Source organism: Centruroides vittatus, unplaced genomic scaffold (genome assembly GCF_030686945.1).
Source record: "Centruroides vittatus isolate TY-2023 unplaced genomic scaffold, ASM3068694v2 scaffold_769, whole genome shotgun sequence".
Lineage (NCBI taxonomy): Eukaryota > Metazoa > Arthropoda > Arachnida > Scorpiones > Buthidae > Centruroides > Centruroides vittatus.
The window spans coordinates 5,133,247-5,158,741 of record NW_027122717.1 but is presented as its reverse complement, the minus strand read 5'-3'; the positions used below and the strand labels follow the sequence as shown (position 1 = coordinate 5,158,741).

Genomic DNA, 25,495 nt, shown 5'->3' with positions numbered 1-25,495 from the left:
AACTCGAATCACCTGTCTCTTACGAGTTTTCTGCAAATATTTACACTGTATAACTATAGCATTTATTTTAATTTACAATATTTTATTTGAAATGGCATCCTTATGCTGTATTTAATAACTAAAATTTATATTTATACTGATTATTTTTGCTTTGAGAATAATAAATATCTAATACAATATTTTTTAGACTAATCATGTGTATCGAACCGTTATACTTTGACGAAAATATGTTAAGTCATGTGTAATATTTTTCTAAAATTATGCCTGTGAAATAGCGGAAATTTTGCTACACAAGTGCTAAATATACAGATTTATATATTGAAGCCGAAGATCAATGGCACATGGATGCGATAAGATAATCATAATTCATATCTTCAGTGTCACGAGTGCAATTCAGAGAACTTCACAGAACAGTATACAAGAGTTAGAGTTACATAAAGACGCTTATATTTAATTACAAAAAGCATCAACATAAAAAAATCTTAAATTCGGATATTATATAAAGTAATAATCTTGTATTACTATATTGAAAAAAAAATGTTTATTTCTACTAAGGCTATCTGATACTTGATACATTTATCTGATACTTGATCCTGCATTTAAACTATGTTATTTTTTTCTGTTTAATAATAATGAAATTATAAGTACTTGTTATAAATACACATAACCAGAAATATGAACTGGGAAATGTAAATTTGCAATTTTAATTTTCGGTATATTGGATAAAGTAAGGCCTACTAAATATAAATACAACAAAACTCTATAAGTATTCATTACTTAGCTGAAATGTTTTTTTTTTCTTCTTCTTCTTCTTCTTTTAATTTTTAGCTCAATATTAATAAAATAATCAGTTTATGATTCAGTAGCAAAAAGTAATTTTTAGTTTTATATTTTCAAATCTATTAATTAGCTTCTTTGACAGATAAGGCTGCTTTAAGCACTGTTGAGGGACCCAATTTCTTCGGAAGCATTATGTAGATACATATATAAAACGAAACTAATAGTAACGAGCAATGAGATGACGTCCCTAAAAGGGAAAGGCCCAGACCGCGGCCGGATATGCCCATGAATTAATGTGACCCTCTTGTTTAATCTGTTTGTACTGATGGTTTCTACAACGAATAGATGGTATACTTACATTTTAAATTGTAATCTGCAGTTATTCGAATATATTTAATATATTAATAAAAATAACAATAAATTTATTCAGAAATTTAAAAAAAAACAATGATTTGTGAACTAATTTAATTTTTAAGAATTTCTGCTTCTTTAACAATAAGCATATTCAGCTGATAACAGATTTTAATTACATATAAACTAGTCGAATGTATTCTTTATTTTAATACTTTTTTGCATTAATATCAAGCAAATGGCTGTATATAAACGTTATGTTTCATATCACTTTAACAGCACATCCGAATTTAATTAAAATCTGTTATCAGCCAGATAATCTCAGTAACATGTTTCACTTTTACAGCGACAAACACTATAGAAATCATGACAACGACGAAGTTTTCGATTAAATTTAACGTAATATTTAAAAATAGCATATTTTAATTGACTTATAATTAATATTAGAAGGTTTAATCCTTTTACGTGAGCAGAAATCTCGAAAGATTTATAATTCATTATCAATTGAACGAAATGTTTGAATATGCGACAGAGTGCAAAATTGAAAAATGTGAATTGTTTGTACATAATTGCATAAAATTCCTATACTTGAGATTGTCTTGAGCCTCCAATCTACACGATAAATTTAATTGTTAGTGTATTATTATTATTATTAAGGGACGAAATTGATCCCAATCCCGCCTCATAATAACTAAACCTAAAAACAGTTACCATAAACTGCTTTAAAGAATATCGACCACCAACACGGAAAAGAATATCGAGAATAACATAAAGAAAAATCTGTGCAGAGAACGAAAAGATGCGACATAGAATGATAGAAACTTGAAGACGTAACACTACACTCTAGGGAATCCAGGATCGATGCAACTATTCAGAAGTTTTCATGGGCGGTAAGTCCCGTATATGTCGGGCTCCCTACTTCACCACCCTGCCTGGCCAAACCCACGATTGTATATAAAAAAAGGTCTTTTTTTGCATCTACAGGGCAAAAGAAAAGTCAAAAACAGAGAAGCATGCAGATAACTTTTAAGCAGCATGAGTAGCAAAAGAGAATCCAGGAGCAAGTCTTAGAAAGAACGATTTTAATGCACTAAATGAAATAAAATTAATAAATCTCGATCTGCCCAGGGAAACTGGCTTCTGTTTGCGTGTTACTAATATAAAGAAAACCCGAAAACCCCCAGGTGGGAGCCTGTTGGAGAGCCGAATCCACGACCAAATACTACAAGTATTCAGTGGTTTTAGCCATTCGACCACTGATGGGATTGAAGTCCTAGAAAATGTAGTGGCCAGTATTCATTTGATACAAGATATTTAAAATTCGTCAGAGAAATTTTCAAGAAACTTCTAAAATATTTGAAGTCAATATAAAATTATTAAATTACGAATTATTAGAAAAAAAAACAAAATTTATACATAGTTACTGTATTTTGTTTTAAAAATAATTTTAATTAACAATAGTTTTTATAATGTTATATTATTATAATTAATAAAATTTGTTACGATTTGAATTTATCTGTTCAGACATTAATTTTTCGTACACCAGATGACATTATGTTTATAATAATATAATGCATATTACTATTTTATATATAAATAATGTGAATCTTTTTCCATGACATTCACATTAATTTTTGAAAATTTAAAATTTTAAGAATTAATTTTCCTTTTTATTTAGTATAATTTAAGATATAAAAATGAAGAAAAGAAAATAATAATAAATTGCACTGCATGTAACTTTTTATTACAAAATCTAACAATAGATGGCGGTACGATCGGTAGATCAGTTCAAAGTATGACAATTTTACTGTACTGTATTTCATTATGGATCTCCGAAACAATACAGTATACAGCCTTAAGTGCCACCTTAATAATTATAACACAATTAAGCCAACAATTACATACATGTTTGCTTTATTATACCTGGCTCCAGTTAAAAATGCACGTTAAATAAAATTTGATATAGCCAAATATATTTGATAAGTAGAATTCAAATTACTACTCAAAGATCATTAGATTGCTACAGTGCCGTAACTAGAATTATGGACGCTTATGGCCAAGAATAAAAATGACGCCTTTTTAATTTTTGTTATTAAATAAAAATAAAAATGATGGTTTCTTTCTGAAATATATGTTCGTAGAAATAACAGATAATAAATACTATATAAATATAATTATAGAAGTGTTTTTGTGTTATTAATTTCGAATACATATAATACCGAAACCTTCTCGTTGGCGCCTTTATTAAATCGGCGCCTATGGCGGGAGCCACGTTGGCCATACCCTAGTTACGGCTCTGGATTGCTATGACACCATCAATTTCTAAGAACTCCATTATCTAAATGTAAGAATCAGAATTCTACTTACTGTCACTGCATTGCTTTTCTGCGTGTCAGAAAGTGATTTTATTATTATTTTCTTTTAATATTCGGCCCTATCCTGGCCAAATCTATAGTGGGCATTAAGAAAGAAAGATATTTTAGTGCTCACGCGGCTGAAAGATTGAAAATTGGAAAAAAAAGGCGAGAATTGAAGACTAATCGATCAGACAGAATACACTTTTAAAAGACAGAAGGAACTCACACTCATGCACTTTAGGTGTATGTGCCCTTCGTTTTGGTATTGTATTCTCAGCGATCTGCGTGAAAATGGCTTCACAGGTGCCCTTCCAAACTGTACTCGCGTGTTTGACGCAGATTCAGTGCCTGTCAATTATGGGCTATAATCTCGAATAACTGAAGTCCTTTATACTGCACTGCCTTTTGTTCTCGTTGTGATTATTCTGAGTAAGCATAAAATTCCTTCAGAGAACAAACCATGAAGGAACACAATCAAGATTGAAATACAGGCTTTTAATAGCCTCAGAAACCAATAAAAACCTATATTTCCATCTTAATTGTGTTCTTGCACGATTCGTTCTCTCCAATTTAATGCTTACTCAAAACAACTGAAGTCCCGTTTCGTTGACGTTTGATTACCTTTGCTTATCTCGCTTATGTTAATCCGGGCCTGATTAAGCGGTACACGCTTCTTTGATCCAAAAATAATTAGATAATTATCTCAATTATAGAAAAACTATTGCAATGAATATTTTTGATTACGCGCAATTGGAAAATTTAGATAAGAGAAATACTTTTACAGCATATTTGATTTATTCAGACTAACGTAAAGAAATTCCCTGAATATGTTCAAGAGGAGTAAACATTTTAAATCTGTACTATAATCGTGTAAATCTGTACTGTATTGTAAATCGGATTGTAAAGTAAATATTGACCTTTTCAGAATGAAATCGTTTATATATTAATAAACCATACAAACACTTAAACAAAAGAATTAAGCAGACGAACTGTTACATTGAAGCTGGATACTTAAAATGTTACCTCTAGACATTGATTTTTCTGTTTACGAGTTATTTTACAGTCTGTCTATGAAAAGAATCAACTAGGTATTAGCATCATCCATTGATGGCTTAGTTGTGACAAGTTACTAACGCTTTCTTCCTCATTTGTTAAACAAGTCACTGCCAATAGTGTTATAGAAGATTCACGTTCTTGATTTGAAATATGGGAAAGTTCGCTATATTGATTGTTAAATTTACGATTCTTTACAGTTAATACTCGCTATAAAAAATAAACAATTAATGGAAAAGTCATTCTGCCATCTAGTAACAAAAAATAAAATAAAATTCACATTGCCTAACATATTAAGCGAAAAGTGCTGATTGGTTTAACTGAAGCGACATCACGCGTGACGTTGCTCTCAAATCGATTCTTTCCATAGACAGCTGAAGTAAGGACTAATTGTAGTAGATAATACGAGAAGACACTTTTCACCTATCTGTAGCTTTTCATTTTTATTTCTAAACAAAATTTCCATTGTGAATTTGTAGAGCGAGGTGAGTTCTTAAAATGAAAATTTCATAGAATAATTTTTGAATGGTTGATATATTTTTCGAGTTATTTGTAGAAAAAAAATTATGGAAAATTTTTCGAAATCTTACGCCAATAACGTTTGCATCGCTGGTAAATTACATCATTTTCTCTCTGTATCTGAAATTTTTGGAATGAATATTTTTAAACCTTGTAAATGTCGAAAAACTAAAATATCCGTTTCTCTTTTCTCAACTTACCAAATACTAATTGAAATATATCTATGGTTTGCTGTAATAATTCTTGTTATATTTCTTGCAGTCGATATCCCATGCGGTAGAATATTTCTTGTGTTTGAAGAGCATGCCTTCTATGGTAAATTCTTGCCCTTAACTTGTTCTTTGTATGTCGCATTGCAATTCAGCATTACAAGAAGAAATAAGATCAAAGTACATTCAATGACCAAGAGTAATTGCGAAGGCGAAGAGAAATATATTGATAAAGTTCAATTCTATGTACGGAATTTTTTTTCGTATATAGTCATATTACACATGTCTCTAGCCATTTTAATACCGTTGATTGGTCATTCGTATGTTGATACTGGAAAGAAATATAGGATCAGACAAATTACATGTTTGGTCAGTATTCAAATTTGGTTTATGATTACCTCTATTCATCTCTTCAGTATGTCTTCCGTAGCCACAATATGTGTATTACTGGTATCGAAGAGATTATCGAAAATCTCTTTAGAACTGCACACCGTAAATAAAGCGACAAAATATTACCTCCAAAATCTAATCGAAAAATTTATGGAACTATGGGAATTTTTTCAACAAGTAAACGAAAAATGGGAGCTTTATTTGCCTCTCATTTACATTCATTTTGTGTATGAGAGTTGCTTTCTTTTGTACGGAACCCTTTTTGCTAAGATGAATCTTTTCGTTCGACTATTCATGGCTACACTTGCTTTACAACTTTTAAGCTTTACTTTCTTAGTCTCCTGGGGATTATCGACTTTAACATCAGTGGTAAGTAAAAATTAACAAGAATGGTTTAGCTTTTTTATATAAGAATCTAATAATATTATTTCAGATATACGACAATTTCATCTCTGTGGAAAAATATTTCTCTGATCCTCTGACGCTGACATATAAATTAAAAGTAACGTACTGTACCTACCTTAAATTTTATATTCATTTTCATTTTAACCGAAACAAATTATTCATGTTAGGTCGTTTGCTTCATGAAGATTTTCGGAGGAATGCCCATCGGAATATCCGTTGGAGGATTTTTCTTCGTGAAACAGAACTTCTTGATTCGAGTAAGATCCTCTTGTCTACGCAAAATCAAGTTTCTGTTTAGTATAAAATAAGATGAATATCCGTTACTATAACTTAAATAAATATTTTTAAAAACTTTACAATAAAATATTTCTTTACGCTGTTTGCAGGCAGCAAGTGCTTGTCACTCGGTATTCTCGACTTTAATTGAACTAACTGGAGTGCTCGACGAGAACAAATGCATTTCGAAACTACATCCAACTAACACTAACAACGACACACTTATTTAGAGATAATTCGTAGCAGAATAGATCAAATTCGTACACACAATGTAAACACGAAATTCTCTTAATTAATTAATTATTATGCCTTTTTGTCCTTTCTAACACTATTTAAAATTTGCTTTGTATACTAGTACATTCTATATATTAACAGGACTTATTATACTGGAAAAATTATGGATGCAGATATTTAGTCATACAGAACATTAATTTTTGATCTGTATGACTAAATATCTGCATCCATAATTTTTCCAGTATAATAAGGCCTGTTAATATATAGAATGTACTAGTATACAAAGCAAATTTTAAATAACGAAATTCTCTTATTCGTACACATTTTTATGAAGTCTTTTATGAAATGTCTTAATTCCGCAATACTGACCGTTATGAGAAGTTACTTCGATCAAACATTCATTTGAATACAGGGCCGGATTTAGGCATTTTGAGGCCATAAGCTGAACTCTGTGTGAGGGAGGCCACTTACCAACCCATTACAATTTTAGAATCATAAAAAAGAATTAGCATAAACATATCAATTAAATATTACACAAAATAAAAAGTGGACTATCTTTTATTGATTTGTAAAAGAAAAAAATTTTATTACAAAATCTGACTTTAATTTTCTTTACTGTAGAAAGTTTTGAAGCCCCTTGCAACTCGAGACCATAAACTACAGCTTTACATAGCTTTTACATATGTAAAAATTTGGCCTTGCATGTATATCATACGATCAACTGGTTACCGGATATTTTTGGTGTTGTAAAAAACTATTATAGAATTATTGATTCAAATGAATTGTAGAATGTAGATTGCAGAAAATAATCGTAAAAATGGTTATTTCTTTAAATTATGCAATTATGTAATTTTCCAATAAATTACAATTTAAAATAAATACATAAAATTTTAAAACTTATTGTGTATTATTTGTTTAACAATATTATATTTTTTAACTATATATATAAATAAGAATGTCTGTTTGTTTGTTCTCTATACATTCCTAGTCCGTTTGACCAATTGTTACGATACTCGGCAGTTGCATTCAAATACTTATTAGAAAATGTCTTACATTTTACCCTGAAATATCTATTGAATTTGTGTAAATCAATAAATTCAATATGATTCTTATATAAAAAGATATAATTGTAAAAAAATATATATTATATTCACTTAATGACTGAGACAATGATATAGCACAAAATTGACGCGCTATATCATTGCAATGACGTGCAATCAAAAGTGTTACTCTGTGAAAATATAAGTATTCAATTTTCCACATCTGACGACTTCGGTTTTTTTTTCATTTCTGAACGGTACTTTCTTAATTCTTTTTTTTTTTAACTCTTTCCGCCCTGTGGGCACTAAGAGGACCTCTTTTAGTAGGCCCATTATGGGTTCGGCCAGGCCCACAATGGGGCGACCGGGTGGTGAGGGACGGGGCCCGACATATCCGAACGGACCACCCCCCGAAAAATTCCTGGGGATTATTCGACCCGTTCGGATTTGATCCCGGGTCCCCCAGAGCGGGAGGCTGCCACCTTTACCGCTCGGCCATCCGGCCGTCTTCTTAATTCTAGTAAGTGTCCTCCGGTAGCCAAGTGCATAAAACCACCGAACTCTGGTAGTTAGTTAGTCGTGGGTTCGCGCATGGTACACAGGCTGGCCACGTGGAGTTTTCTGGGTTTTCTTCACCTAAATAGGGTCCAGCTTCTCATAAAAGTTTTCCTGGAATGCATCTCTCTTGTAGACCGCTTACGTGTCGCGTTGCCGTAACCAAATAAACCAAACTAATTCCAACGAGCAATTACTTTTTGGGACATCGTCACAATGCCGGACTACAACTTTTCGTCACAATGTTCTCAATTCTTTTAGTGATGGTCTTGCCCCTATACTGTACATCATACTTTTCCCGTTAGCAATAGAGTCGTGCCAGTCATCTATCTAACAGCGTTTAGGAGAAAATTTCGAATTGAAATAAAATGACTTCCAGTCCAAACCGGAAGTTCATATATTTTGATCTCTTGCCCTAAGCTTTCCACATCTGGTCTCGATTTTCATCTATCTAACTTGAGATTAACAAAGGACTGACAGTCAGAGAAAGAACCGTCGGAATTTATAGCTCTACAATGTTTTCAAATCGCAACCCAATAATTTTTCTATAAACGGAATATTTACGAGTACATACTTCCCAAATAGTTTATACAGACTGTTGCCAAAATTTAAATACTTTATTCTCGCATAAAAGCAATTATTCTAGCATTTTTACAAGACTTTTTTTATTAGCGAGGTTGAGGCCGAAGTTTTCAACGCGAAAACGTGTACGTCGGACGTTCAGCGCCGCTTTCCTGTAAGCCTAGAAGTTTGGCAATGGCCATTGGAATGTCGAACATGATTCCACTGACATTCCAAACGCCATTGTCAAACTTCTAGGTTTACAGGAAAGCGGCGCCGAACGTCCGACATACACGTTTTCGCGTTAAAAACTTCGGTATCAACCTCGCTATTTAAACAAGTCTTACGTGAAGTCTTTCGGACGTTATTTAGGGTTAGCAACTTCAATCACGTATCACAACCTATCCAACACACATTGATTTTCAAATATTACTAGCAGAGCAGTATTAATGACTATCTTATTAATGACTACTTTTGTTCAAATTAATTCAACTCCCATCCTCAGCAGTCCCTTCTTCCTATTCTAATACCACCACACCGCTGGTCCAATAGACCAGCGGTGTGGTGGTATTAGAATAGGAAAATTACATAATATAAGGTTACGGGCGAGCATAAAATATATTTTAAGTGGTTTTCGAGGGTGGCGATTTTAAATATTTGTTCCGTTTTTTTTTTTCCGAAATTTGATTCGTTGGTAGATTACCGTTTGATATTCGGCTGCGAATGGTACAGTTTCTTAGAGTTAACATTAAAAAAAATATACCTGATATGTTTTAAGATATCATATTTTCAATTGGTGTCTACTTGACTAATGAAAATGTGCCATTTCGTACCATCCGAGTAAGGCGATAAACGTGACGATGATAGGCTGAAATAACCCTAATTCTTTATATGGTTTTCGTTTTAATGTTTGCTATATTATATTACTTGATTTATATAACTACAAACGTTATCTTACGTAATGGTTTATCATACCGAGTGTCCAATTCAACGCATTTTTAAAATTCTTTTGTGTACACAATTTAAAGAATTTTTAAAATGTATTAGATTGGACACTCGGCCTACTTAAGATTACCTTTGTAAATATAAATCACATACTATAATATAATGTAGTAGAAGAGGTAGAAGTAATCTAATAATCTAATCAATAATCTAATAATCTAATAATCTTAATATTTGCTGTTGTTACTTTTTGCCCGAGCATCACCGGGCTCATCTGCCAGTAATAGGCCTATATATTTTTAAATAAATATTTTTACAAGATTTTCTCATTGTAAGTTTAAATCTTGCGTATTGTTTAAACACTGGAAAAATAAATATTTAATCGTATTTAAAATTGAGATTTGTTTTATAGAATATGCGATTTCATAAATTGCAAAGTGAGTGGGTGTGATCAAGAAATATAAATTTGTGAATTTTATAATCTATAGACTCTTTTCGTCATGGGCAGAGGCGCCCGCAGACTACAAAAAAAGAGGCACAAGATATTAAAAAAAGGGCATCAAACGTTACGCAACAGGGTACAAACCAGGATGTCCGTACATTGAAACATTTCGGGTACGTGCGTCCCTTTTGTCGTCGGGTTGCCCTTTTCTTAATCCCCAAGGGAGTGGTAAGATTAAAAAAGAGTAACATCGAAGAATTAATTAACTGCGTTAATGTTTGCTTCTTGTGCAATTTTTCTAAAATTTGTTCCTCTGTAAGCACTGAAGGTTCTTGTGTTGTTTTCATTTCTAGTGAAGCAAATTTTTTCTTCACCGTGCTACTTCCGAGATTTTCATTTTGAGCATGGATAGTCTGTGAAAATGTCATCAGCATTTCTCCGAATGAAAATTCCTTATGTTTTGATGACTGAATTATCGAGCCATCATTAACATCACTTGAAACGGTCGTAATCGGTTCGTGTAATTGTTTTTGACCTGTGTTTTTGCATAAATACCACTAGATTTATCATCATTTTCGTGATATCCATTGCTGGCATGAACCTCTTCTGCTTCAGGAAATTGAAAACGAAATTCCATAGTTATCTCAGTTGTAATTGGAAGAGTTTCGACCTCCTCGTCGTCCTTAGTTTCATCAAGTTTATTATTAGCCTTATTTTAGATTCTGGGGAAGTGTTCGAAGTAGCACTATAATGGAATATTTTAATGTTGCAATCTACAATGATTGCAAAATCTATCAAGTTATATGTATCAATATTATGCAATCATTTTGCATAAAATCAATACACTTTCCCGTCACAAGAAAATGTCGTATCGGTTTAAACAAAGATTTCCCTGCTTCCGCTGAAATATTTAGTTTACAAATCCTTACGATGTTAAATATACAGTATATACATTATTATAGGCTTTGATGGATAAATTTGATAAATAAGATATTTAAAATGAAATAAATGGAATAATCTAACAATGTGTAGAAGATTGATCTGTAATTAAAGCCTTCCCTGTTCTGATGATTGAGAAACAGCTACTCCATTAAATTATGTTAAGAAAGAATAAAAATTAGTGTGTATGTTTGTGAGAGCGCGTACATATGTATTAGTATTGTATTAGTAGTATCTATTCCGTTTAATATCTCAGGATGGGGATATAGATTAAGACACGGAATTTGGCATGGTAACTTTTATATAAGAGGCATTGATGCTATTAAATTTTGTTGGTTAAAGTTCGAGGGAATGGAAAGACTAGAGGGGATCATATGTCATATCTCGAGTGGGATCGAACTTAATAATTTTATTCATTTACAATTTTTATAAAAACTCATCTCTATCATCAAAATCAAGCTTTTTTTCCATTTTCTAAAAATTAAGAATATAAGCAGTTTTTTAAATACAATCTCATAACAGATGGCGCCAAACAAAACTTTAACTCTTGTCGGGAAAGTTACGTAACTCGACGCTGGTATATGTTTTATAAAGATAAAGACGTGGATGATTCAGCTTAAGCCAATAATTTTAAAACGTCTAGCTCGTGTTTTATGACAAAAATTTCTGATAAGTTTTGTTAGTGAGTACTGAAGCGTAAATAATTTATAGTTATACAACGAATTACACTTCCTATTGGGCAACCTTACAGGGTAGCATACAAACAAAGAACATCCGTTATATACAAATCATATACAGTCAAACCTGTTTTTATGCGGTGGATAGGGACCGCATTAAAAAAACGCATAAAAAAATCGCACGAAACTTCACGAATGGCTGTAAATAATAGTTTTCGCAACACAATTAAAAATATATTTTTTATGCGGTCAACAGGAACCGCATAAAAAAAGTCTTACATAGAAAATAACTCAAAACCACACGAAATAGAATTTATTGACAACAGATGTCAGCACTTGACTGCATCGTCTGGTCTATCGTCTGTTTTACATATTTTTGTCCAGGTGGTGTTTTGTTGACTTAAAAAGTAAATTATTTCATTTTTCGCATATTCATGCAATAATATTACTATAATAAGTGCATTTATGCTATAATAAGTTTATTTAGCTATAATAAGTCAACGTGAGACATGACGAATCGCACGCGATTAGTCGCCAACTATACCGCACAAATAAAAAATCGCAGGCCGGATGGCCGAGCGGTCAAGGTTAGCACCCTGCCGCCCTGGGGGACCCGGGATCGAATCCGGACGGGTCGAAACCCTCGATCTTTAAACACCAAAATTTAATAACATCAATTCCCTAATACACAAACCTTCCTGCAAAATTTCAGAAATTTTCAACAAAAAGCACAGGAGTTATTAATCTTCAAAGAAGGTGAACAAAATCCCACACACATACACACACAGTGCTGTCTTTAGGGGAGGGCCTATGAGCCCCGGGCTCAGGGCCCCGAGGTCGTAGGGGCCCCTGAATCCAAAAGTAATAAAATTACAAAGAAAACAAATAGGTTACTTGAAATGAAGAAACCATTAATAATACGATTGAAATTACTCCTACAATACGTAGTGTGAAGTGTTGAGTACGGGATGAAAAATCTCACTGGCCAAAAAAAAAACCAACAGATTTTCTGGGATATGTTAAAAGGGTGATAGCACGATATCCGTAACCAGTCTCGCCCGTGCTAGCTACACCAGCGATCCCTAGGTCTGTAATCTAGTATTGATTCTGTTTCTCCATGGGGGCCCCCAACATTCTTCTGGCCCAGGGCCCCTTACGTTCTAAAGACGGCACTGCACACACGTCTATACATACAGAAAAAACCCGCAAACTTTTTTGCATTTGTCGACGTTTCAAGGTCCCGAGTTCAAAAATGTAAAAATCTTGAAGGTAATATTTTGGCCGATCGCCATAATCTCTCTCTGTTATATAACAAATAAATGAAACGTCCATTACTTGTAGATATGCAATACTTTCAAGAAACAAGTATAATTTAGTATAATTTCCTTATACAGTTCCCTTCGTTTAGCAGTATCGTTTGTAATTTGCGGAAAAATAAGTTATAAACTACATTTTCCTGCAATTTACGCCGAAAAAACTTACCCCATTGCACTGGAAAATATTCAAGAATCTATAACTGCAACATGTCTGTCCACAATGTCGATACTTTTGGCATTTTATATTCAAATAAATTAAATTTTAAAAATATTTTCGTTACTCATTGAAGTTTCCTTGTAATTTTAAGTAACTCCAAACAATTACATCAGCTTAATTAATCTAATTAATTAATTAAATAGTCTAATTCAGTGTCTGCCAAACTGTGTGCCGCGAAAGATTTTAAAATATTGGTAAAAACGTACGAAGACACTTCGGACCGTCTGAGTGAAAATAAAATTTTCAAACTCTATTATATTTTGAGTCTTAATTAAAAAAAACCACTTTAGTTAATTAATTAACGACGATTTTCAGCATTTTTAATTATGCATTATTTATTAAATAATTAATTAGTATTAAATTTTAATACTATATATATTGTGAAATGCATTAACTTAATTTTAAAAAATCATATGAGCATTTAGAAATAATAAAAAGTCATGAATAATTCCGGCTAAAAATCGCATGAATCGTGGTACGCATATTTCACCAAAGGGGCGCGGGGGAAAGGAAGTGTATAAATAAAGGGAGAAAAATGGAGGTAATTGCTTGTTTGGTTAGTATTATCTACTATAAAAACTGGGTTCTGTCACGGTATGCCAAAAACAGCCACTATGGGTGCCCCTAGCTATTATTTAAATTAACAATATAAATTATTTTATATTTTTACAGTATAATATTCAGTATATTATTATTTTTATTTGTAATTTAGTATACCCCGATGCCTGCATCGGACCTTTCGACTGGTTATTAATATAAATAAAGAAAAATGGAAATTGAAGTGTTTTGGAAAGTAAAAATTATCATTAATTAAACAAAAACTTGTAACTAATTCAAAAATAATTTATTTTAAATTGAAATTACTTACAAATAATTAAACATTAAATTTATAAATGTAAACAACTATACATATAAGTCAAAATATATTTGTTTGTTTGTTAGATAAAGGGTTCTATACCGGTCAACGTATCCTCACCACATTTGGCTTGAATATTCTTTCACAAGATAAGAAAAATCCAGCAACGAGTTGCTTAACTTTCCCGGCAACATCTAAAATTGCGTTTAGCGCCATCTGTTTGATCACTTATTAAAAACTTTTTATATTTTTAATTACTATAAAATGACAAAAAGATTAATTTTCAGGATACAAGTGGGTTTTTAAAACAATTGTAAATGCTAATAACATAAAATCGTCATTAAGTCCGGTCCTATTCTAGATATGACATACGATCCCGTCGACTTTAACCACCAAAATTTAATAGCATCAATCCCCTAATACACAAACTTTCCTGTAAAATTTCAGAAATTTCCTACGAAAAGCACAGGAGTTATCGGTGCTAACGAGATAAGAGTTGTTATCTCGTAAGCAACGGAGTTGTTAAGCTTCAAAGTGGATAAACAAAATCTGCCACCACACACTGACTGTTATACCCCGTTCGCACCGAGCATTTCAATCTAGATTGTGACCAAGGTCAGCGACTATGCCTTGGTGCGAACACCCTCGACCGTTTCAATCTCGACTGAAACGAGGTTCAATCGCGATTGACTGGAGAGAGTTCTTGAAACTAGATCCAGTCATAAGAGAGATCCCACAATCCCACGCGCGTGAGAAAATACAACATGGCTACAGAACACGTGTCGGGCTATCGGCAAAGAAATAAAAAAGATGTTTGGAGAGACGATGACATCTGTCTATTATTAGATATATGGCAAGAAAAAGTATTTATTTCTAATCAAAACTTCCATTTTGTGTGTTGGTGTTTGTGACTTACCGAGTAGTTATGCCAGTTTTATCATCGCTTACAATAGCCGGGTTATTCTCAAGCGAGTTACCTGTCCGCGCATTCTTTTATTCAGCAGTGCGCTGAGCAGTTGCTACCGGAAGTGACGTTTTTGCTGCTGACGGTCGAAAACACTTTTGCTGGAGAGAAAGCTATCTCAAAATGGCCGATGTAAACGATGATTCTCTTACTGCTATATTTACGTGCGTTTGTTCAGTATTATTAGAAGAAAAGCCATTAAGTTCGATGTTTTTTATAAGAAAACGTAGAAATGATGATTTATTTGTGTCATTGGCGTTGACTGATTCTATTAACACTTTATGTATTTTTAAATGATTTAATGATGATAAGTCTACTTCAAAAGGCAAAATTTTATTCTCTCTCAAATATTGCAGTAAATTGCTAGAATCTGTAAATAAAAATTAGAAACAGTATTTCATAAACCAACTTTTAACGGTAGGTTTGACTTCATAAACAAAGACAATAATAATAGATTCTTATATTTCGTTTTGTTATTATACATTTCACATTTATTAAAAAGATACTTGAAGCAAAGGAGTTAAAAATCTGCTCATTTAATGTAGCAAAAAAACTGTTTATCGTTTGGTAATCGAAAAAGATACTTCTTCACGGAGGCGTCCATCTTGTAAGCAGTATTTTTAGCGTGGTCGAGAGGTGCTGCCAGTGCGCTGAAAGCGTAGCTTAAGCGCGCTGGCAGTAGGCTTAATAATTGAACACATGCGCTAAAAGCGCTGCAAGCGCGCTGAATAAAAGAATGCGCGGTGTGCGAACGGCACGACGTTTGAATAGCGACAGTCACAATCCAGATTGTAGGTAAATCGAGATCGAAGTTAGTCGAGGATTGTGTGCGAACGTAGTATTAGTGTGTGGCCACGGGTGTTAGAAATGCAAAATAATTTGCGGATTTTTTCTGTATGCATGGATGTTAATCACTAACATCAATAAATACAGAAAAAACCCGCAATTTTTTTTTCATTTCTCGTACTTTACATAACACAGCCGGAAAGGTAAAAATAAATACAATGCCTAAAATAGTAATTAATTTAATCATTATTTCTAATTATTTAGACACGATATAATTCCCAAAGCAGTTGTTTTAGCAGCTTGATAAATGAAGGGAAATGTAAACAAATTAAACCAATAGGAATTCATTTAATAGAGTTGCGTACATCCGGTACTCTTCTCAAACCGGTTAGACACTTGTACAAAAACGAGAGAGAGCCTTGTTCAAAGGGCCATGAAAGGAAAAGTAACCGGTTAGATACACTTTTCAACAGAGTACAGTACAATTCTCGTCCATTGAAGTTTCGTAAGTTTTAAGGTTAAATGTAAAGAAAATTACGTGGTCTGTACGAAAAAATGTCACAGACCGAAACGAAAACACCAACAGAAAGCAAGTTTAACACTGCATTTATAAAAACTCGATACGGAATACTGAGAATTGCTCAATTTGTAAGTGATGCTTTTATTCTATTTCTTAATTATGTTAGCACTTAAATTAGTATAAAAATTTATAAGAATTTTTTTAGATACCCTCAACCATTATCAAATGGTCCTTTGTTTAAATTTGTATATTTCATTTATACAAATTTCACTCCTCCTCCTCCTGTAAAAAAGATAATCATACGAAAAGATTTTTTGTTTATAATTTATCGGTCTAATTTTAGAGTTTAACTTTATATTTTAATTAAACTTCATCAAAAAATTTTGCTTAAATAAAAACGAAAAACTGACAAAACTTCCGAACAATATCGTAAAGCAGGGGCGATCGCCAAGCCAATTTTGGTCGATCGCTCGCGATGTCTTGACTTACTGTATTATATTTGTAACCGAAAGCAAAAGTATGCATGCAGTACTTCATGCATACTCAAGTTAACTCGACTCATAAGCAGTGCACCTCGTACTGAAACACAGTGTATAAACATAGTATGTATTTCACACCTCCCCTCCCCACTTAGACTATGCCTATGTCAACAAGTCGATCGCAACATTTTTAAGATAAAAAGTAGATCTTATGTACACAAAAGTTGGCCACCCCTGTTGTAAAGTATATTATTACTTGTACTTGTGCAATATCCTAAAATGAAAGTAATAACAAATAAAGGTGTAGTGTGGTGAATTAAACTAATTATTTGCTGAGCACGTATCTGCTTTATGAAAGTAATAACGATGGCTGATTTTTTATAACAGATTGTTATTGCTTTAAAATTTAAAAAATACGTAAAACTTCTTTGAAGCCACCAGTGGTCTTTATGAAGGGTGATCGCTTTAGAGGGGTTTCACTGTATAAAATGCACTCGCTCGCGCACTGTAATCAGGCTATTCTGTTATCAAACTAAATTTAGTTTAATTTTTACTCAAAATTTATTTTGTAAGTATATTAATAAGAAAGCAAAATGATGGCCATTTTAATTCTTTATAAGCGTGTGATAGAGCCATGTTTTTTTAATGTTAATTTTTTTGACATATTCGATAATCAATGAAAAATAAATTGACCATATAAAATTAGTCTGTTCGTTTTAAATGGGCTTCGTTACTTTATGCTCGAGAAAAGACTTGAAAAAGTTGGCAAGAGCGTAAATATAGTAAAACTTGTATAAACCGGAATCGCACGATGGGAAATATTTTTTTCCGGTTTGCAGGTTTCCGGTTTGCAGGTTTCCGTTTTGAACAGGTTTTTTTAATTAACATAGTAAATCGCTCCGTTTAGAAAATTTTTTTCCGTTCGGCAGGTTTCCTTTTTATTCGGATTCCGTTTTGGACAGGTTTTACTGTATTCGCATCTGTAAAAAGTTAGCACAAGAAACCTATGGAATTTACATTTCGTGTAGTTTCTCTATTATAGTAAATTTTCTATGTGTATATATATATATATATATATACATAGAAAAAATTATATATATATATGTATACACACAATTTTTATCAAGTGCGACTAGGAGTAACCTACCAGTGACCCGAGTGGATAAAACCATTGAATACTGATAGTTGGTCGTGGGATCGCGCCTCGCCAACGGGCTTTCCTGCAAAGTTTTCCGGATTTTCTTCACGTTTGTAACACCTAAATAGGAACCAGTTTCCCATAAAAGCCCTCCCCCCTACCAGTGTTTCGACTATTCATTTGAGAAACAACTCTAGAACTTCTGGTACACAACTGAACACAGTGTTCCGTGATGCATCATTTGAATGTTATATGAATTCATCTGTCTCAGAACATACAGCATGTGAATAAACATTTCTTGTAAATAGATACGAGATTACGTAAATTACGTAAACTCGTAGATTTTCATGTTAACATTATACTTCTGCCAGCACACTTTCTGAGAAGTTAATTACATAATTTAAAAACGAAACTCGTTTAACCAGGGGGATATTATGGGAATACTGGAATGTAGCTCTGGTTTTCGGGCCCACTAATTGGTCGTGGGTTCGCATCTTGCCAACGGGATGGTCACGTGAAGTTTTCCGGGCTTTCTTCGTGTTAGTAACAATGAAATAGGGAAGAGTTTCTTATAGAAAGTCCTTCCTGGAAGCACACTCCTCGGCAGATCGTCCACGTGTCGCGTTGACGCAAACAAACCATAAACAAATCATAATATCCGCCATATTTAGAGAGTTTTCAACTTTATCTTGGACAACGTAATCTTAAACACTTAAAAGTAGGGATACTGTTACACGTTCTTTATTGTGTTTTATACAAGTAAGTCACTTTTCATAGCCACATGTGACGGCCGAGACACTAAAACGTCAGTCTAGTGTTTTGAAGGAACCGGGATCAAACCCATGCTAGTAACCCCAACAAATTTTCATGGACGGTAAGTACTAGATATTTTTGGCACGTCTCTCGCTAACAGCTAGCTGGTCTAACCCACGACGGGGAATGGAAAAAAGTCCAGAGGAGTAGAGCTAAAAATGAAATTAAAAAAAAGGCCACACATGGCCGTGGATAAATATTTTTTGGGATGAGAGTATAAAAAGAATACAGTAAAGGAAAATTATTGACATTGTCTACAAAAACAAATGTAAGAATCCGGACGGGTCAAAAAACTCCAGAAATTTTTGGGGTAATCCATCCGAATATGTGGGTCCCATCCCTGACCACCCGGCGCATCATTGTGGGATTTTGGGCACTAAGAGGCTTGCTAAAAAGGCCCTCTTAGTGCCCATAGGGCGGAAAGTTTTTTTAAAAAATGACCCTAAACATGTGAAGTTTTCACAAATAAAATTTCTAAATAAGCAAATTTAGGAACAGTTTCTGCCATTAGTAGCTCATACATAATAAAATGGGATTAAGAAATTGTTTATAGACGGCGTTTACCATTGTATCAGTAGTGAAGACCCTTGTTATGGAATTGGCAGGATAAAATATTAATGTAGGGGTCTTCGGTTAAAATATTCTTATGAGATTATAACTTAAATACATTTAATTGCACCATGTGACGAAGTTTTAAATTGATTTTACTGAAAACATTTATACACGTTCTAGTGTTATATACAGTAGTTTTCCAGCCTCGTCAAATAATGGACCAACTTTATCTTTTCGAGGGCAAGAAATATATTGAAGTCGATGATTCATATGTTGCGGCGCGAACTAATTCTTGTAAATATATAATAGTCGGACTACTTGCTGTGAAGGGGTAAAAGGCCGGAGAGATAGCCTAGAAGGATTGTAAGAGACAAAAGGAACAACACTTCTGGACTAGCTGTCTCGGCGATCGAATGTATATAGCTACGCTCCACGTTTTTCTTGTGCTGCCGCTCATCACAAAAAGTTATATTTAAATTGGAGTCAGACATTTGTTTTTACCAATTAATAAAGGTTATGTTTTTATGTTACGACATGTCAATTAATCATTATACCGGCCAGTTGGGAACAACCCAACACACACAGGAATGGAATCCTTAAACAGTACAACAGATGCTACACTTGGTATTCTACATACTGTATTTCGAAACATATATTAAATTCGAAATTAAATCACAATAAGTAAGTTCCTGATTTCTCTTCATTTTGCAAAATTGCAGGACCCATATGCAATATTGTACGCATTGCATACGGGACCTGCAAATTGTATACATTACTGTACAGTACATATAACTTTAATGTCATTACACACAACTTTTCGTATACACTAATTGCATACTTTCTGGTTCATCAGAAGTAAAATCATAGTTCAGTAGAATTTTCGATTATCTGAATCAAATTCGGATAAATGGATTAACATGTAAAGAATGAAATTAGCATGGTTTAGTACATGTACTGTATTTATCCACCAATGTGCGAGTAGCATACTATTGATCATTTGTATCTGTCATAGCAAATAGATAATTGAGGTGTGACGTCAGTGGGAGAGAGGAAGGGCAAGTGCTGTTTCGGATAATTGGACATTCGGTTAATCGGCGATCGGATAACCGGAGTTCTACTGTAATAATGATTAAATATAAGGTCCACATATTTATTTAATGTATTTTAGTTAAATTTAACGAAAACGCAAATCGCAGGTGGCGCGATATCGCTCCATGGGATCCAAACCCCTATGTAGTGTTGACTTAAGACATTTTTCTTCGGAGAAATTTTTGGTGGGATCCTCGTTCGTTTTTTTAACGCAACCTTGGAATGGTTAAGTTTTGCACTGCGCATGCGCCACGCTGGCTATCTAGGATTTCCAGATATGACGCCAAATTTAAACTTCGATATCCTTATTACAGTAATCAATATATATAATAAAAGTAAGTGTAGAATGTGCGTGCCGCTAAAACTCAAAAACGAGTCCCGGTACGATCAAGGGAGTTATTGTGTGGTAGCCCTCTATCCCCAACCATGAAGAAGGTTCCGTTTTTACCTGAAGGACGCGCTGTTCAAGATATAAGGGCTGGAAGTTTCACCCTCTAGAAATTTCTAGAACAGTCCAGAACATTCGAGAGTATTCGAGAGCATTCCACAACATTCCAGAATGTTCTGGGATGTTCTAGAACGTTCGGGAACATGTATTCCTTAATATCTGAACAGGAAGTGGACGTGGGGATGAAATAACAATGTATTCCTTAACGATGGGAGTGTTAAGAGAAAGCGACGTGCAAGATTTACAGGCAAAGATGTTCGATTTCCCGCAAAAACCACATATGTTTAGATCCATCTAAAAATTCTCTAATTAGTCTGGAAACAGGTGGAACCTAATTCTTGCATTCTGTATAAACTAGTAAGATTGGCTATAATGTAATAATCTTCGCTATCGTTACTAGCAGATAAGCCCGGCGTTGATCGGGCAAAAAATAAGTTTATAAAAGATTGGTTTTGGGCCCAAGGAAAGAGCCCTTTTTGCCCTTAGTATAACGCGCCACTGAAAATAAATGTATTTTTCTTTAATTATCACCTCAAGTTATAATTTTTAGGTAAATCTAATCTTTATTGATTTATAAAGTTTTATGACTTAGTTTTAAAAGAAAATATGATTTGTGAGTCAAATCTTTGGATAAAAGTAACTGAAACTAATTCTATTTAGTTTTATTTGAAGAAATTTTAAATAATAGTAATAATAATACACAGCAATCGCACAAGTTACAGATAAGGCTTTGGCTTTCTTGAATTTGCAATTGATTTACAGAAATTTTATTATTATTGTTATATTACACACAACTTAGTTGGCCCTTACTTTAATAAGACAAAATGATATTCAAGGAGAAAAAACATTAATTGGAATTAATTGTTATTCAAACTAGTCAGGCTCTCAATGTTGTTCTTCCATATCATTTTGATGTTCTGTTGGCCAAGACGATATTTCTAAGTAATGCTCGTGAGAAATGTAGATCTGTGCATCTTTGCAGTGGCACGTTATCCTGTGAGCAAAAAGGTCAATTGTCTGAGACCCCCACCAATAGGAAACCCCAAACAATTTTTTATAAGAAAATATTTCCCTGAAAAAAAAGTCTGAAGTCAACACTGTACAAGGTTCCCCTAAATCAAATTTACCTGGGCCAAGAAGGTATAACATACTACTGCTCTTTTACTAAGGACTTTTCCAGCTGGGTAAGCAATGACAATCCTTGTAGTGAAACCTAGTCTCATAGCAATTAAGAATGTATTCTAGTTATTAGATTGTGGAAAATTGTTTTGATGTAAACCATTTTTTTCAAGGAAGTACTTTGTACTCAGAGGGAAAAGTACTGTCAGTACAAAGTTATAACGGGTACAATCAGCTCTCCTTTCTGTATACAGGTAGCCCCCGTATAACACGGGAGTTACACGGAATCCAAAAAATTGCCGTGTTATGCAAAACAAAACTAGTACGAAAAGGGGGTTAGGTTCCAAAAATTAAAAATACATGCTATTATATTTTCATGAATTAAGATAAATATCTTTATTAAAATTTTCTTAAGTGATACATATTAACATAAATTAAACAATGTTTGGTACTTATGGGTTAAGAGGACGCCAGTCGGAAACTGCGATTTTTCCGAATAATGCAAGTTTTTATTTTTCAAATTTAAAACAATCGTTAAATCGCAATTATACACGCAATAAAATAATAAAAATAGCCACACTCTACGATTTATAACGATACAATAAAATTTGGTTAATGTTATGATGCCAAAATGGCCGCCCTTCCAACTGTTCGTGCTCCCGACTGACCTCCGGAGGGAGGTCAGTCGGGAGCACGAACAGTTGGAAGGACGTTAAACACATGGCCGCCGGCAGGCCGCCATGTGTTTAACGTCACTAGTTATTGATTGACGGTAGTTCTTGAACAAAGTAAAAAAAATGAAACGTCTACTAAACATATACTTAATCTAACGGAAACGAAACGAACCTAACCGAAGCGCCGCCATTTTGGCACCATGGGTAACTTGCTGTCTTCATTTTTACAATTTAAACAGTAATTTTTCTTCTTTTTAGAGTTAAATTTACTAGTCTATTGTTATTTAGATAAGTTCATTCAAAAACGCGAATTTTATCGCAGATTTCCGACTGGCGTCCTCTTAACCCATAAGTACCCAATGTTGTCTTCGTCATCACTAAGCACTACTAACCGAGGGCGTTTTCTTTTTGGCAAGTTATCCTTATCCTCTGAGCATTTTTCTGCATTATCTTCAGATCCATGCTTTACCTTTTGCAAAAAGTATCTAATTTTAGATTGCTTGCTTTTAGTTAAAAGATCTTTATAAATTTCTTTATATGGTGCTAAGCACTTATGAAGAATAAAGCAAGTATGGAATAAGGGAAAAACATCTGGCAACATCAAAAGCAGAAGCGTCGAGATCTGGCAACATTGAAACAAGTTTCGAGAAGGACCATGTGTATCGACAGAAAGCGGGAAAAGAAAATTTACATACTTAAGTACTAATAGTTCACGAAAATTATTATTTTCGTGAACTATTAGTACTTAATGTAATAAATTTTTACATACTTTCATGTTGTACGAGGGTTTTACCTAATTCTCAAACCGTGTCAGAGTGAATCCGTGCTATAGAAGTGCCATGTTATACGGGGGTTACCTGTACTCCTTTTACTAGTTACTGGTTTTTGTTTATACAAACAAAATTCTAATTAAAAATGAGTAATTATAAATTTTATTATAAAGAAATTTCAAGTCAACAGCAAATAACATATTTTAACATATTTACAAAATACTTTTCAGATGATAGCAATATGTGGTATCATCAGTGTCAGAAGTGGATATTATTGTTACTATGATGTTGGAAAATACAATTATTATGAACTTGTATCCGTCGGCGCCATAGTCATACTAATTATATTTTTTATCCTTATATTCTTTAAACTAGATAAGTATCTAGTTGGGCGAATTAATTTACCATTAAGTGTAAGTATATTGTTCTGTTTATAGTTTGATTTTTAAAATATAACTTACTTTTTTCTAACATATGTGGATTTTTTTTCAAACCATTAGTTTAAAAAAAATTTTGGGTGAACTATAGATTACTATCTATGGAATTTCGGGACTTTGAGTATATATCTGAACTGAGGGGACCGAGACGAGTTCAACGGTACCTTACTTTTGGCCGGAGGCAAAAAATAAGTGTTATCATACTTTTTTCGGCGATCGCGCGATGATCGAGAGTCGCGTCGCTCTCTCCGCTAAGCCTATCGTGTGTTTAACAGGCAGTCCGGCAAGTCGGCCATATATACCTTCAACAAAGGTAGATGTTGATCCACGAGCACACCGATCGTCTACAGTTCGAGTTAAGTCCTTTTTGCACACCCTCGCGCTCGCTGACCTCGGGGGGGCTATGGCTCCTCAGTCTCGCTATCGCTCGCGGTCGGCTAAGTACTACGAGCCGACTGCGCTATCGCGATCGGGAGTCGCGATGCTTGAACAAAAGGAAAAAAAGGAACTGACGTTCGACTGTTCGTGCTCCCGACGGACTCCCCGGAGGGAGCCGCCGGCAGGCCGCCGATTGTTTAACGTCACTAGTTATTGATTCACGGTAGTTCTTGAACAAAAGAAAAAAAAGGAAGTGGCGTTCGACTGTTCGTGCAATTTCTTGCCTTTCAGCGTGTTTTTTTTTTAAATTTGTTTGCAGACTTTACCGCGAGATGGCAGCACTAGCAACTACAGTGCCGTCTATATGAAAGCATTAAAAAAGTATGATAACTTTATTTTTCGTCTCCGATCCAAAAGTAGGGTATCGTTGAAACTCGTCTCTGTCCCCTCAGTTCAGATATATACTCAAAGTCCCGAAATTCCATAGATAGTAATCTATAGTATCCCCAAAAATTTCTAAAACCATCAATTATAAAATTTTAATTAACTTAAACATTATAAAATTAAAGAATTAAATATGCCAATAATGCAATTTATGATTACTTGTTTTAAATTTAGTAAATTTATAGAAATTTGTTTTCTGTTTTAGTTTCTCATCACTGATGTGATACTAACTGTAAAGTATATCATCATATCTATTCTTTTGTTAGTGTCAATAAATACTTGCAATTATGGTGTAACAGCAAGAATATTTGCAAGTGTAAGTATACAGTATTTAATTAATTACCAAAATTTAACTATCAAAAAAACTAACATTTGCATCTTCTCAGATATTCGGAATAATGGGATTTGTAGCTTTTCTTATAACATCCATTGAAGATTATAATTGGTTTAAATCAAGGAGTGCTCCTATTCCACTTTGTGAAGTAAGTGGAGGAACAGTTCAACCTGCTTAAAATGTTTCGTTAAACACCAACTTTCTCAATATGATCATCATTTATTTATTTTTTTTTTTTTGTGTATAAATATATTTACTTAAGAATCAATAAATTCTAACTTTACAGAAATTGACTATTATTATTAATTTCTCATTAATTTCTATAGAATAAGATATAAATATAATTAATAAATATAAAACATCAATCTAACATATATATTGCATTATATATTCACTCCTTGGATCTCTATGATTATTATATTTTTTAATAT

The 25,495-nt window shown here is 33.4% G+C and overlaps 2 protein-coding genes across 2 annotated transcripts in view; both read left to right on the top strand.

The window, feature by feature from the left end:
* LOC136989854 (uncharacterized) overlaps positions 1–25,353 on the top strand; it is a 29,712-nt gene extending 4,359 nt beyond the window's left edge. Inside the window, exons 5-9 of the mRNA XM_067288136.1 lie at positions 16,134–16,321; positions 16,400–16,517; positions 23,702–23,884; positions 24,936–25,046; positions 25,117–25,353. Of these exons, the coding sequence (XP_067144237.1) occupies positions 16,134–16,321; positions 16,400–16,517; positions 23,702–23,884; positions 24,936–25,046; positions 25,117–25,242 (726 nt within the window). The 3' untranslated portion in view covers positions 25,243–25,353. The remainder of the gene's footprint in view (positions 1–16,133; positions 16,322–16,399; positions 16,518–23,701; positions 23,885–24,935; positions 25,047–25,116) is intronic.
* On the top strand, positions 5,108–6,677 carry LOC136989915 (uncharacterized). Its single transcript, XM_067288217.1, has 4 exons — positions 5,108–6,028; positions 6,093–6,161; positions 6,232–6,321; positions 6,451–6,677. Exons 1-4 carry the CDS (start codon positions 5,108–5,110, stop codon positions 6,568–6,570), a joined length of 1,200 nt encoding a protein of 399 aa, XP_067144318.1. The 3' UTR covers positions 6,571–6,677.
* Positions 25,354–25,495: the final 142 nt, after the last annotated feature.